Below are 14,956 nucleotides of genomic sequence, written 5' to 3' on the forward strand. Positions count from 1 at the left end.
ATACTGTGTGGGCCTGGACTGAAAGTTCACGGGTTCAATCGTCTTGCCGCCTTTATGGAGGGGGCAGAAAATGGAGGCGGTGGCAATTTAGGAGAGAATAAAGGACAAAGTCAAAGTGGGGGAACTAGCTGTTCTTTTAACTTAAAAGAGTACAGGTGGCTTTTCAGAGGGCAAACTGGTTAAGGAACTCCTCGATTCCTGGTACACTCAAAGTTTCCCTGTTCAGTCCTTGGACTTAGTCTGAGTCCTGCTTTGGTTGGTTTAAACACATGTGGGGCAGACCAAGGGGGCAAAGCTTCTTGTTTACCCCCTGAAAGTCAGTGGTCACATGAGATGTTTCTGGTCACATGAAAGGATCAAAGCAAATCCTCTTCTATTCTTGGAAACAGAGCCAAATGTTCCCTTGATGCTGCCGCTGATGTTTCTGTGTGGTCGATACACACTTATTGAACACTCGCTCTGACACTATCTGGGGGGTATGGGAGTATAAGCAGCCGAGAAACTTAACCTGTCTAGGAATAGAGGTAGGCACTCACATAGCAGAGATGCAGGAAACTCAAGGAAAACAACACATTTGCTCTGGAATATCGCCTTTTCTGTTGTGTTCACTGTCCCTATTTTGGCCCCCGGTGAAGAGTGCTGAAGCCTGCTCTGTGATGACTGGCAGCTGCCATCTGGAATTCATTATCTTCTAACATAAGAACACCATCTCTCCCTTCTGATGGTCCTTTTTCTTACCACCTAAGCGGAGTTAAAAGAAGAGAAATAGGAAGACAGCTGACCCCGTTGTTGGGTCTACATCTTACTTCCTTAAGTAAGGACACGGCTTGCTATGGAGGCAAGAAGGCTGCATTTCAGAAGTGGGCACGGAGGCGCAGAGCCATGGCTCAGTTCATGGGTCCTCTCTTCAAAAGAATGAGGGCCCCGGAGTTCATCCCCAGCAACCATGTAAAAAGTCAGCTGCAATGTCAGATAACTTATTCAAGCTGTGTGGAGGCAGATCCAGAAAGATCCCTGGGATTTACTGGGCAGACAGTCTAGCAAAGTTGGTAAATTACAATCTCAATGAAAGATCCTGTCTCAAAAAAAAAAAAAAAAAAAAAAAAAAAAAAAATAGAGGGTGACAGGGTGATAGAAGACACCTCAAGTCAATCTCTGACCTCTACATGCATGAATGCAACATGTAACAATGTAACACACACACACACACACACACACACACATTCAGGAACACAGAATAATCATGGAAAGAAATATTCCAATCTCTTCAGATTATATTGACCTATGAGATAACAGTGTTTTCCTAATACTCTTCTGGTTCCAGGTCCCACTGTGATCCCTGCTACAGACGCTGAAACTGAGAGTTTGTGTGGTTATTAATTTGGCTATTAATCAAGGTGGCAGGAGGTAAGGTACAGATCTGAACTTGGGTTTACCTGATGTCAAGCCCTGCTGCAAAAAAAAACAACAAAAAAAATAAACAAGCAAACAAACAAACAAAAAATACCTGCTTCACACAGCACTGAACAGGACACAGAATTTGCAAGGTGCCTTTCCAGTCCAAAGCATACTCAAAACCCCATTTGAGGTAGATGCAGCTTCTGTGAGCCACAGTGTTAGACACACTTAGAGGAATTGACAGAGGTTGACCTAAGAGGCTGAGCTACACATGTGTGGTCACAGGCAACATTTCTTTTTCATATTTGTGGTGCAAACATAACCAGAAGAACAAACTTCATCCCTTCCTCTTCTAAAGCATGGCTTTCTAGTATTTAAATAGAAAATCTCTATCTCAAATACCAGGGCTCCTGAAAGATATAATAAAGCCCAGACATGAGGCACGACTTTTTTTTTTTTTTTTTTTTCCAAGACAGGGTTTCTCTGTGTAGCCCTGGCTGTCCTGGAACTCACTCTGTAGACCAGGCTGGCCTAAAAACTCAGAAATCCACCTGCCTCTGCCTCTCAAGTGCTGGGATTAAAGGCCACCACTGCCCAGCGGGCCACGTCTATTTTTACAGGTAAATTCTGTGCACATCTTTAGTTTGTCCCATCACAGTATTCACACACTATCTCAGCCATCACTGCAGGGTTAAGAAAGGAAAGAGACGCTCTCATTTCCCACTCCTGCCCCCTCCCCACTTTAAAACAAACTTGGGAAGCAATGGCAGGGATTTTTTTTCCCTTGCGTTTGTTTGTTTGTTTGTTTGTTTGTTGAGACATGTTTTCTCTGTGAAACCCTGGTTGTTCTGGAACGCCCTCTGTAGACCAGACAGGCCTTGAACTAAGGAGATCCACCATCCTCTGCCTCCTGAGTGCTAGGATTAAAGGTATGCACCATCACCACGCTTTCCTAGGGAACTGCACTGAAAGTCCTTCCATCTGCTTTATTTTGCAGATCCAAAAAACTCGGGTATTGAAAGGCTGAGAGACTTGCGGGACACACACACACACACACACACACACACACACACACACACGGCAACATCGGCCTGGACCAGGCAGGGTTCCCTAGCTCTCCCCACCCCAACCCATGCCCGAGGCTCAACAAACAAAGGGTAAGACTCTCTTCTGGGGTTCTGGATTTTCAGTGACAGATCTCCTCGAAAACTTCTGTACCGTTAGGGTAGCAAAGGGCCAAGGCCAAATGACTGAGAAAGCCTCAGCCTGGGTCCGAGGGTCCAAAGGTCGTTAAAGAAAGCAAGCTGCAAATGCATCCAGTCCTTCCGCCCCGGCCCTCCACAAGCCGCCGCTGCCTCCCCTCCCCCACCCCCCTTTCTCTTTCTTTCTTCTGGATCTTGCTCGCCCCACCCCGGGGTTCTTGCATAGCTCCTAGGCCAATGGCTGCACGCCGGTTTCCTGGCCTAGGCCAGCCAATCAGGGCGCCTGGGGGCGGGCACGAGCTGTCAATAAAAAGTACTGAGCAGCCAACGACCCTGCAGAGCCGAAAATGGGAGTAGAGCACAGTGTTTGAGCAGCACACCCATCTCCTCTCCGCTCTTCGCCTCGCTCTCGTGACCTGTTCACCCATCCATCATCCGGCCGGTCACAGTTCTGGTAAGAGCACGGAGGGTCCAAGAATGCACCGCCGCTTGGGCTGTAGCGTCACACTCTACTTCCCAGCTCCAGTGTGCGGCTGCATGGCGCGGGATGCAGCGCTCCTGCCTCCCGCGTGCTTGCAGCGTGCGGCCCGGGCCCGCTCTGCTTGGCGTTCCTAGGGCGTGCTGTGAGCTAGGCTCTGGGGAGGGCGGGGTTGCGGGTTGTTTTGATCTGTTCTTTACTTGAGGCTGGAGGCGCCACCCGGGGAGGCACTCGCCTCCTGTGTTGAGATTACCGCCTAGATGGGGGGGGGGGGGGGGTGATCCAGTGGTCCCAGCGGGAGTGCGCTCTTGCCTTAGGTGGGCGCAGGCGCCTTGATCCTCTCTTCCTGGGTGGCGCGTTTGGGGGGCGTCGTCACGCTGTGGGTGGTCTGGTTGAGGCTGGTGGTCGTAAGCGTTGGTGGCACCACTAGCCGGCCCCCAACACCTTGCCCTGAGCCTTTACTTTTACCGTATGACCGAACAATGGAGAGCCCGGGCCCCGGAGGGCTCCGCAGTGGAGAGGCAGGGCCAGGCGGAGGCAGCAGCGCCTCGCTGTGCCTCCCGCGGTCGCCCCACTCTCGCCACCCGGCCTCTGCCCTCGCCGGGGTATGGCCCCCTGGGAGAGGCCTTGAGATCTACGCGGGCCCGAGGGTCCAGGCGCCGACTTTCCGGACATTTTAGTGGGAAGGGCTGCTCTCAAAGTGGATTACTCCAACTCCTCCGGGGGCGGGAAGCGGGGATCCTCCCCCAGCCGCAAACACTCAAAGAAATCCTCGATTGAAGACGTAGAAGATGGAGATTCCCGGTCCTCAGAGTCCCCTTCTAATACCTTCGGCTTCGTTGCCTACTCTCTGAACACCGGGGAGAAGCCGAGGGCTAAGGTTAAATCCCACCAGTCTTATTCTACCACCACCCCCTCTGAACGGTCTGGGTCCCCCACTCCATCGCCCTCGCCCAGAAAGCTCCGTTGCTTAGACCAGCGAGAAATCGAGAACGAGGAGAGGCACGAACACTGCTCTAAAAAGAGGAGGGCTAGAGAGTACAACCCCAATGCATTTGATTCTCATTGGCTGGGGTGAGTAAAAAAGGCAAGAAGGACCCCGGTGCATTTGGTAACAGCACAAACTACTCAGAATTTAAGGACTCATTCCACTCTGCATCACAGGGACACCAGTTGGTGTTATGTATGCTAGGCTGCTGGCACCCAGCTGGTCTCAAGGAACAGGGCCAGAGGAGGAACCCAGACTCACCTAACAATTGATAAATTCTGGATGTGTAAGCCACGGGAGAGAAGAGCCGAGAGAATGGGGTGGTGTGAGTCGAAGCTCTCTAGAATTATGATCCAGGCCTCTGAGTGGTGTAGTCAGAGGCTCTGGTTCTTCATTGGACTTGACAGCCTCCAAGGTTCATCTGTTCCCCAGGGCAAGGGTGAGGCTTTTGGAGTGAGAAGCAGTTGTTTTCACTTGGGCAAACATGGACAGTTGCCCGTAGAAACTTTGCCACTGTACTTCAGAAAGTTGCCCAAGTCATTGGAGGAGAACAATATGTTCCCTTTCCAGCGATCCTGGGTGATTAGGAGGGGGCCGCTTCCACTCGTGTTGAGGCTGGTTTTGTGGCCTCAGATTCTTAGAGGATCTTGTCCCCACTCCTGTGGCTTGTAGTCTTGTGCCCCAGGTCTTTATTAGAAGTGGGATTTTTCTACTTACCAGAAAATATTATCTGGCGGACTCTTCAAATACTGTAATTTTCACTTTGAAATCTGTCTCTGGAGTAAGGACTTTCCATCACTGTAATGAAGTCAGCAGTTGAGGCCTGGTGTGGAGGGGGCCATCTTTAATCCCAGCTCTCAGGAGGCACAGACTGGTAGATCCTCTGATTTCGAGGAAAGCTTGGTCTACATAACGAGTAAGTACCAGGACAGAAAGGGCTTTGTAGGGATTTCCCTGTCTCAAAAAAAGAGTCAGCAGTATGCTCTTTGGAGTATGCCTGTACTTTTTACCATGTTAGTGGTGGCATATAATACAGGCCTTTTTTTTTTTTCTTTTTCCTCCCAGGAATATGTTAGCCTTTAAAATCTTACAGCTAGCCCCAGTATTTCATTGTTAAATCTAAATATGCTGGTGGCACATACCTTTAATCCTAGCCTTCAGGAAGCTGAGGGTGGCAGATCTGATTCTGAGGCTAGCCTGGTCTGTATAGCAAATTCCAGGGCTCTACAATGAGACCTTGTTTCGAATAAGCGAATAGTCTAGATGTAGGGACTTAGGGGTTATGATGGTGTGTATGCAAGAATGGAAGACGAAGACTCCACAGTCAATTAGTCAGGTCTTTCTGTGGCAGTAAGGTAGCTCTGTTGGGTGGAGTAAGACATTCTGTTAATGAGCGTCTTGATATTTTGTTTTCTCCTGCTAATGTTTCTCAAGGTTAACAGTTATTAAAATCCCTTAACTAGTCCCCCTGGGGAGGAGGATGATCTTTGTCTAATATAAAACTTTAAACCTCTTGATAGCAGAGTGAACAAAAGCACCTTTAAGTGTGTTGAGTCCCGAAAGCCCAAGATCACTCCAGTCTGATTCCCTTGCCATTCCTGCAGGGGATCCCTTTGAAGTCGATGTTAATAAAATGTGATTTTTTTTTGTCTCTCTCCAGAACACCTTCCACCATGGCCACCTCAGCAAGTTCCCACTTAAACAAAGGCATCAAGCAAATGTACATGTCCCTGCCCCAGGGTGAGAAAATCCAAGCCATGTATATCTGGGTTGATGGTACCGGAGAAGGACTACGCTGCAAGACCCGTACCCTGGACTGTGAGCCCAAGTGTGTAGAAGGTGAGCGCGGGGGAGCAGCCTGGAGCGGGGCACGTGTGGGGAGCCTGTGTGCAGCCTTAGATTCCACCTTCCTTCTGTTTGGTTTGCAAGGCTTGTCAGACTTAGTCAGTCACCCGTAAGGAAGCTGCTGCATAGTCTGGAGGCATAGCAACAATGGAAGCCTTTATTTAGATGGAATCTTGTGTGTGCTGGTACATTGAAGGAAAATATTGGGTCACATTTGTGGGGGATGGGAGATGGGAGGCTTGTGTGTTGCTAACCTGGCCAACCCCAGGAACCTAGTTTAAAAGGACTGGTATAACTGGAATATGTATGCTATCTGGTTTATATAACAGTCTGTCTCAAGCTTCCTAAATGTTTCCACCATTTAATGAGGTTAGTTCCTCGTGTTGTAGCAACCCCCAACCATACAATTGTTTTTGCTATTACTTTTATAATTACATATACTTCTGAGACCCACTTTTAGTTGTGGCCTTTGTTTTTCAGTATAGCCTAAGTAAGCCATAGCTGTTTAGGGGAGGGTTGGCACCCTCACCGTCTGTCTACCTGGTTTAGGATGGGTTACTCTTCTAAAGATGTCTCTGTTGGAGTGAATGACCAGATAACAGCATAGCCTGTGTACTTGGTACTTGGTACAGAGTGTGGGTAGGCTCTTCAGTCTCTGCCTTCTGAGAACTCGGGTAACTGGAGATTCAAACTGGCCACTAAGACGGTAGAGAAAGGACCAAGCGGTGGGGAAGCAACTGTGTCCTCGTCTATAAAAGCATAAATTGAACTACAACTGTCAGCCCTGTGAGGGATGGGAGAAAGAAAGATGATGGCCCAGAGAAAGAGGTGGGGTTGGTTTTTTGTTTGTTTTATGTCCATGTGTCAGTGTCTGACACACTGGAAGTGATACCAGAGTACGTGGTGCATTGTAGACTTCCACAGAGAGGACTTGTGTGCTGCTCAGGTGCTTCTTGGGAATCTCAGATAAGGAGAAATAAGGATAAGTGACATCAGGTTATCCCTGATGATGATGCATTCACGTGTATTTCACTCCTCATAAAGACAAAGTCAGGATGAATAAGAGGCTGACTGTTTTCTTGTGTGTGTGCACTGAGAACTTTTTAAAATGTATATGTACGAATGTATATGTGTATGGGTGTATTGACTGTGTGTGTGTGTGTGTGTGTGTGTTCTCCCTGTGTGCAGTGCAGGCGGACATCAAAAGGCTGTGAGAACCCCAGGAACTGAAGTTACAGACAGTTGTGAGCTTTCATGTGATTGAGAGCACTTGTTCCTCTCACAGACAAGACCTGGGTGGCTCTCAACCATCTGTGACTCCAGTTCCAGGAGATCCAAACCACCCCCACCACCCACCCCCCTGTCTGGCTTCTGCAGACTCAAATGTATCTTTAAAGTTAATTTAATTTCCTGTCTTTGTTATGCCCAGAGTTACCTGAGTGGAACTTCGATGGCTCTAGCACCTTTCAGTCCGAAGGGTCCAACAGCGACATGTATCTCCATCCTGTCGCCATGTTTCGAGACCCCTTCCGCAAAGATCCCAACAAGTTGGTGTTCTGTGAAGTTTTCAAGTATAACCGGAAGCCTGCAGGTATGTATGGGATGGGTGTGGCTGTCTGTAATTCCTGAGAAGGGAGATGACATTCTGAAATGAATTGAGAAGACTGATCCCTAAGAATGTAGGGATGGCGGCATGTTTATTCTATCCTGAACTTTCCTGTGGAAATTTGTGGTCCATCCTTCCATGATTCCTTTTATTGCTTATATAAAATGAGTCTTCTGTCTTGTTTGCTGACGGGAGTCCCCAGTGACAGCCCCTACCTGCTGATTTAAAAATTCTGTTGTTTTTGAACTTAAATACTAGAACTGCCACTTTTCTACATGCTTCTGTGCGTGTGTGAGTGTGTGCATGTGTGTGCGTGTGTGTGTGTGTTTATCTGTGTGCACGTGCACGCACACACAAGCTGTATGTAGAGAGACGTGGAGAGTATGCTTGGGAGGCCATACCATGCTGGGTGTGTGTGCATCAGTGGGCAGCTTTAGAGTTGGCTCTCTCCTACCTATTTGTGTGGGTTCTGGAGGCGGAATTCGAGTTGCCAGGCTTGTGTGGCATCCACTGAGCTGTCTCAGTGGTCTTTTCTGCTGTTCATTTTTTAAGAGAGAGTCCATCTCGAAGTCATTGGAAGATCAAATGAATGACCATTTGGGAGTACTGCACCTTAACTGTTGGTTAGTTTTATCCTAGACAGCTTGTTGAGTTCGCGTATACTCACAAGCCTGAGCGGCAGGATTTCTGAATGAACCAGGATTTCTGAATGGAGCATTCGCCCTGGCGCTTACCTTACCTGCACATTTGGTCTCAGTTTTCAGATAGCTTTAAACCCGGGGAGTCTCAGCATCTCTGAAATCTATCTCTTCTAGCACTCTCAGTCAAGCTTGGTGGCCCTGTACCTTTAGTGCTTCTGTTTCGAAAGGCAGTATTCATGGTCAAAGGATATGCACCCTGAGCAGCCACGGGGTTCCTGGCTCTGCCACCTGCCCTATCACCTGGGCATGTCACCTAACACCCTCTGTCAGGGCTTCATTTTCTCTCTCATTTGTTAAAATGAAGGTTGCTAATACTTACCTCAGACTCAGATGGTTATTTTTTTTTTTTCTAGCTTGGGAATTGTTTTCACTTATGCTCATATCTATGTCTGTTTGTCTGTCTGCCTGCCTGCCTATCTACTTTTGTAGCAGTCAGTACTGTAATAACTTAGCACTTAAACTCACCTGGCATGTAAACCTAATGGACAAGTTATTCTCAATAGAATGGCAGATCTGGCCTTCAGTGCTGAGAAACTAGGGAATACATCTGACAACTAGAAGCAGTTGTCTTGTGAGTAGAGGGAATAATGCCTGGCGTGTGGTGTGTGGAAGGCGGCCAGCATGCAGAGAGGGTGAACACTTGCTCGGATTCCATTCCTGTGAGACTACGTGGCTGACTTTAATTATAATTATAAAAAGTCTATCAGCCATTTCCTGCAAATGTACAATTATCACTTCTTCCATTTTCCTTGGTAATAGAACACTGGTTAGGCCTGGGCTGGTCCATCCTATGACAGGCACTCAAGCTGTGTAAGAAGGGCTTTATTCCTGATGGCATGCTGATTCTTTATTTCTAGAGACCAATTTGAGGCACACCTGTAAACGGATAATGGACATGGTGAGCAACCAGCATCCCTGGTTTGGAATGGAACAGGAATATACTCTCATGGGAACAGATGGCCACCCTTTTGGTTGGCCTTCCAATGGCTTCCCTGGACCCCAAGGTAAGTCCTCCTGGGTAACTTCCTCCCCTAAGTTGTTACTGTCCAGGGAATCCCCCTCCCCAGAGATAGGAGCAATCCTGAAATCAGAAAATGGAGACCGGCAACAGGATTTAACAGTAGACTGCCCTTGCATCCTTCACATCCAGAGGTGGTTAGGATTTAAAGTGACAGAACGTGGTGAGATAGCTCAGTGGTCACCCACCAAGGTTGACAAACCTGAATCTCATCCTGGGATCCGTACAGTGGAAGGCAAGAAATGATTCCCTCAAGTTAACCTCTGACCATACTGTAAATATGCACATACACACAAAGTTAATGAAAAGCCACTCAAAGTAAGCAGGGGCTCTACTGAGGCCGTGGCAAAGAAGGAATAACCTAAATCCTCCTACCTGCACCTGAAGGCAGGACTAGGTCCTTGTTTTTGGCTTTGGAGTTTCCTGGACTCCCTGACTCTTCCCTGCTGTCTCAACCCTCCTTCAGGTCCTTATTACTGCGGTGTGGGAGCAGACAAAGCCTATGGCAGGGACATTGTGGAGGCTCACTACCGGGCCTGCTTGTATGCCGGAGTCAAGATCACAGGGACAAATGCTGAGGTTATGCCTGCCCAGGTAAATAGCGACTCGAACTTGGCTAGCAGGGGTGGATCACGGGGTTGAGCAGAGCAAGCTAGGAGCTTGAGTGGGCTGGGCAGCTAGTTGCCTTGATTTTAAAGGTCAGTCTTTTTCTCTCTAGTGGGAATTCCAAATAGGACCCTGTGAAGGGATCCGCATGGGAGATCATCTTTGGATAGCCCGTTTTATCTTGCATCGTGTATGTGAAGACTTTGGGGTGATAGCAACCTTTGACCCCAAGCCCATTCCAGGGAACTGGAATGGTGCAGGCTGCCATACCAACTTTAGCACCAAGGCCATGCGGGAGGAGAATGGTCTGAAGTAAGTACCTTCCTCTGAAGCTGTCTCTTCTTGTGGCGTGGAAGGGCTTTGGATACTTGGGCTTCTTACAGACTGTACATGCCACGCTCTGCCTATTTGCCTGTCATTTTGTATCTGTTGGAGAGGCAATACAGAAATACTTTAGGAATGGAATCACACATGAAAAGCCAACAGTGGGTTCAGGCATTGGAACTTAAGTAAAAATATAAGTAAATGGGTAATCTTAATCCTTACTGGTGGGAAGAGGGGGGGTCTTTCCATCCAGTGGATAATTTGCACTGCATGTTAAGGACTGGCCTGAGGGAGGCACTGAGACAGGGCACAAGGCAGACACAGCCTTCTTTCTTATACCTGCTTCCTCCTGCCATCGAAAGACGGGTTTCTGGTGACAGGAATGGACCCTCATCCTTTACTGTCTCCCACTAGGTGCATTGAGGAGGCCATTGACAAACTGAGCAAGAGGCACCAGTACCACATCCGTGCCTACGATCCCAAGGGGGGCTTGGACAACGCCCGGCGTCTGACTGGATTCCATGAAACCTCCAACATCAACGACTTTTCTGCTGGTGTTGCCAACCGCAGTGCCAGCATCCGCATTCCCCGGACTGTCGGCCAGGAGAAGAAGGGTTACTTTGAAGACCGTCGGCCTTCTGCCAATTGTGACCCCTATGCGGTGACAGAAGCCATCGTCCGCACGTGTCTCCTCAATGAAACTGGTGACGAGCCTTTCCAATACAAGAACTAAGCGGACTAGACTTCCAGTGATCTTGAGCCCTTCCTAGTTCGTCCCACTTCCCAACTCTTCCCTCTCCCTGTTGTCCCCACTGTAACTCAAAGAATGGAATACCAAGGTCTTTTTATTCCTCTTGCCTAGTTAATCTTGCTTTTATTGGTCAGAATAGAGGGGTCGAGTTATTAATCTCTACACACCCAACCTTTTCTTTCCTATCTAGCTTTCTAGTAAGGAGCGGGAGGGGGGAGGGGAAGGGTAACCCACTGCTTCATCTCACCAGGAATGCATGTCCAGTAGGCATAGATGTCACAAAGTACTTGTTCTTCAGGATGGTTGAAAGGGCTGGTCCAATGGCTTAGATTGACATCTCCCCTGTTGGTAGAGAGCTGGTGTTTCTTCAGGGGAAACCGGCTTTCGGTTCCAAATGGAAGTCAGGTGAGGAGTTGGTCTCCTGTGCCATGCTTCCTTAGCTTGGAGGAGTGGAATTTATCCCCTCTGTGAACACAGCTCAGTGTGTCACCTGATGGATGGCCCTACTGTAAAGGAAGAAAAAAGCTGGCATTTCTTGTTCCTCCGTTTATAACACAAAGCAGAGTAGTATTTTTATATTTAAATGTTAAAAACAAAAAAGTTATATATATGGATGTGTGGATATATGTCTTTCTAATTGAGAGAACCATCCTAGTCACTGGGTGCCAAGTTTAAGGAGCTTGGTTTAAGAAGTGAGGCTCTCTTGAGGTGGGGGTGGGGATGCAGTACCCAGAAAGTTGGTTATCTTGGGGGCTCAGCTTCATTACTGCTTAGGGTTTCCCTGCCCACTCTGTAGGAGCAGATGTTGGACAGGCAGCCGGTGGGATGCCACTGCTTGTTACCACCTATCCCTGGGCTTAGGTTTAGGGGATACGCATAATTAATCCACACACGAGTTAGAAGTATGAGTTGGCTGGTCAACTTGAACATTGTTACTGATGGGTGGGTGGGTGGGTGGGTGGGTGGGTGTTACTGGGGTTATTTTTTGGTGGGACTAGCATGTCACTAAAGCAGGCCTTTTGATATATTAAATTTTTTAAAAAGCAAAACAAATTTAGATTTTAATCAAATTTGTAGGGTTTCTAACTTTACAGAATTGCCTGTTTGTTCAGTGTCTCCTTCCACTTGGCTCTTAGGGGAACTAAGGACAGGCCTGGAGTTAAAACATTTGTCATTTTGTGTCCTAGTGTCTTCTCCCAGCAACTATTCCTTTCCTTCTGAAAAAGCTGGTAGTCTTGTTTTGTTTTTTTCTTTTATAATAAACACACCCCACCTCCTTTCCAGCTTGTTGCCCTGCAGTTTTCTGGTTGTTTGTGTCGGCAGCAGGCCAGCTGTGGCTTTGCTCTTGCCATGATGACTTCTAATTGCCATGTATAGTATGTTCAGTTAGATAACTCACTGTAAACAGACTGTAACTGCCAGAGCAGTGCTTATAAATCAACCTAACATTTATAAGATTTCCTCTGACTTGTTTCTTTGTGGTTCCAAAAAAAAAAAAAAAAAACCCTCAAACACTAAGTGCTACTTTGACCCTTCATTCTCTATCAAAAGGAGGAAGGAGGGGTGGTTCTGGTTTATGGGCAAAATAAGTATATTTATCTGTGTTTTTGTTTTTATAATAATGAACATTTACATGGGGTTTACATTTACACACTTAATCTTGGCAATTTCCAGTTTTCATCTTTGGTCTTACATTTTAAAAGCAGTGTTGTTGTCTAACAGAATTCAGGCCCAAGAATCATGCTATCAAGTTACACAAAAAGTCTAAAACAAATGTTAGGCCTGGCCACTTTTACCACTGCCCTGGGCTCTATGTGACTAGGCTGCTAGAATTTCCTGGCAAATAAGAACCTCTGCTTCACTTCCAGTTGCCAGGCCTTGGTTTATCGGACAGTCCTGGCTTATCAGGATATTTAATACAGTGTGGTACAGTGTATTAACTGCCCCGGTTCTTGCTTGGTCCAGCTGCCATGAGCTATCTACACAGTAGGCTTGCTTCCCTATTGAAGGCACTGAAGGCTGGTATGCCCAGGGCATTGACTTGTCCTAGATCTCAGTTAACCAAACACTAGGCTGGTGAAATCGTTTTGTTCTGGTTTTCCCCAAGTTGTCCAGCTTTAGGTTCCTCAGGATAACCAAGACAACAGACGTGGACCACTGAACCTGGGTTCCAGACTTCCATGTTCACACCTCACGCTCAGCTCCCTAGAGCTTCCAGTTTGGAACTCATCCCAGGCTGGGCTTGGTCTTGATCCCACATTTCGCCACCAAGCCTGGCTGAGTCCTTACTATGCCCTGTTGCTATTTAAGCATTTTCCTCACTAAGCTAGAAGAGGCACTTCCTCTTTCAGCATACTGCTGTGCAGATGTCCAGATAGTAAAAGCAGTTATCCAGAGCGGATACCAGCCCCGCTGTTGTTGGTTTGTGAGGGTATCCCTGTGTATCCCTGGCTGGCCTGGAGTTCTCTATATGGACCAGGGTAGTCTCAAAGATCTGCCAGGCTCTGCCACCGTGCTCTGCTAATACTATGAATAGCACTGTTGCTGTTGTGTGCAACAGTAATTTAAAGGCAGTACATATTACCACTTTGAATTAGTAGAGCCTCTTGTAACAGTTCTTAAGGTGACAGTTTTCTTCAAGCAAGTGTTTTCTTGTAAATATAGTTAGCTGCGCATGGTTCCAGTTTACCACCTGCTAGGCTGGCATGATTGCCCTGCTGGAGAGATAGATGGCTCATTGGTTAAACACTAGATGCTCTTGTGAGGACCCTAGCTCAGATAGATACAACCACTTGTGACTCCAGTTCCAGGGGATCTGGTACCCATCTGGCTTTCCTGAGAGTTGGGCATGCAAATGCAGCATATACATACATGGTAGCATGCTGCCACTCAACATACACATAAATCCTCTTTTTAAGTGTCCTCTTCTACCCTCAGAATCTCACCAGTCTTCACATTAAAAATAAGTATTCTTGGGCAGTGGTGGCGCACGCCTTTAATCCCAGCACTTGGGAGGCAGAGGCAGATGGATTTCTGAGTTCAAGGCCAGCCTGGTCTACAGAGTGAGTCCAGGACAGCCAGGTCTACACAGAGAAACCCTGTCTTGAAAAAACCAAAAAAAAAAAAAAAAAGTATTCTTCCCTCCGCCTTCTCCCTCCCAGTGGCCATTTTCCTGGGTCATCCACAGGACCCAAGATTCAGCAACCTGAGTCCTTTTTGTTGTTTTGTGGCTGATTGCAACTAGTTCTCTTCTCAAGGTTACTTGAAAAGGAATTCTAACTTAATAGGATCAGGATTCTGGGTGGGAAGTATTTCCTTCTCCACCCTGGAACCTAGAATTAGATTTGCCCTCCCAGTCATAGTTCAATCCCCTTATATTTCTAAGTTTTTTTTTTTTTTTAATTGCTCATTTAACAGACTCAGTTACATGATAACTTTATCAGTGATAGATTAAACCGAATGAGGGGCTATTTTAAACAATGTTTGCCAAACATTGAGCCTGAAAAAGATAGACTGGGGCTCTAGCTCAATAGAGTAATGGCTTGGGAGTGTGTGAAGTCCCAGTTCTCTCAGTACTGTGTGGCATTCAACCAAAATTCTTCACAAACTCTTTAAACACAACTTCCCAAAGCTGGAACTTAGCTGCTAGATGCTTGCCTGGCAAGCAGAAAGCTATGTAAATCAGGTATAAGATGGTGCATGCCTGCAATTCCAGCCCATTGCAAGTTCATTTCAAAGTCATTCTCCACTAGGTAGCCAGTTTGAGGCCAGCCTGGGCTACCTCAGATACTCTTTAAAACCAAACCAAACAAACACAAACATGTATTTAGTGTCATGTCAGTTACCAGGTAAGAGCCAAAAGGCATCACAAACTCATAGGGTTTTAAGGCGTTCCTTAGCATGTGAAAGTCAGAGCTTTCTGTTTGGGTAGGACGGACACTTAGATTAGAGTTTGACCTGATACTTGGGGCTGGTGCTCCAAAGACCTTGCCCCAAGTTTCACAATTCCAGCTCCTGCTGACCCCTGTTCCATTGCAGT

At 47.2% G+C, this 14,956-nt stretch overlaps 1 protein-coding gene and 1 long non-coding RNA gene across 2 annotated transcripts; both read left to right on the forward strand.

Moving 5' to 3' along the window:
• The first annotated feature begins 577 nt into the window (after positions 1-577).
• Positions 578-1,400, forward strand: LOC143443694 (uncharacterized). Its single transcript, XR_013112878.1, has 2 exons — positions 578-814; positions 1,325-1,400. It is a non-coding gene; the product is annotated as an uncharacterized LOC143443694 (long non-coding RNA).
• A 1,494-nt stretch (positions 1,401-2,894) lies between these two features.
• Glul (glutamate-ammonia ligase) lies at positions 2,895-12,374 on the forward strand. The gene is made up of 7 exons (XM_034513100.2): positions 2,895-3,054; positions 5,727-5,905; positions 7,341-7,502; positions 9,076-9,222; positions 9,703-9,830; positions 9,955-10,154; positions 10,581-12,374. The coding sequence occupies exons 2-7, from the start codon at positions 5,740-5,742 to the stop codon at positions 10,897-10,899; spliced, it is 1,122 nt and encodes a 373-aa protein (XP_034368991.1). The 5' UTR covers positions 2,895-3,054; positions 5,727-5,739; the 3' UTR covers positions 10,900-12,374.
• Positions 12,375-14,956: the final 2,582 nt, after the last annotated feature.

The sequence above is a fragment of the Arvicanthis niloticus genome, chromosome 10, assembly GCF_011762505.2.
Source record: "Arvicanthis niloticus isolate mArvNil1 chromosome 10, mArvNil1.pat.X, whole genome shotgun sequence".
NCBI classification, from domain to species: domain Eukaryota; kingdom Metazoa; phylum Chordata; class Mammalia; order Rodentia; family Muridae; genus Arvicanthis; species Arvicanthis niloticus.

What these genes read in the sequence shown, in the direction of transcription:
- Glul (XM_034513100.2), top strand. Translation starts at nt 5,740, where the DNA reads ATGGCCACCTCAGCAAGTTCCCACTTAAACAAAGGCATCAAGCAAATG. An exon ending in TGGCTTCCCTGGACCCCAAG is followed by an intron (nt 9,223 to 9,702) that starts GTAAGTCCTCCT and finishes ACCCTCCTTCAG; the next exon opens with GTCCTTATTACTGCGGTGTG. An exon ending in CTGAGGTTATGCCTGCCCAG is followed by an intron (nt 9,831 to 9,954) that starts GTAAATAGCGAC and finishes TTTTCTCTCTAG; the next exon opens with TGGGAATTCCAAATAGGACC.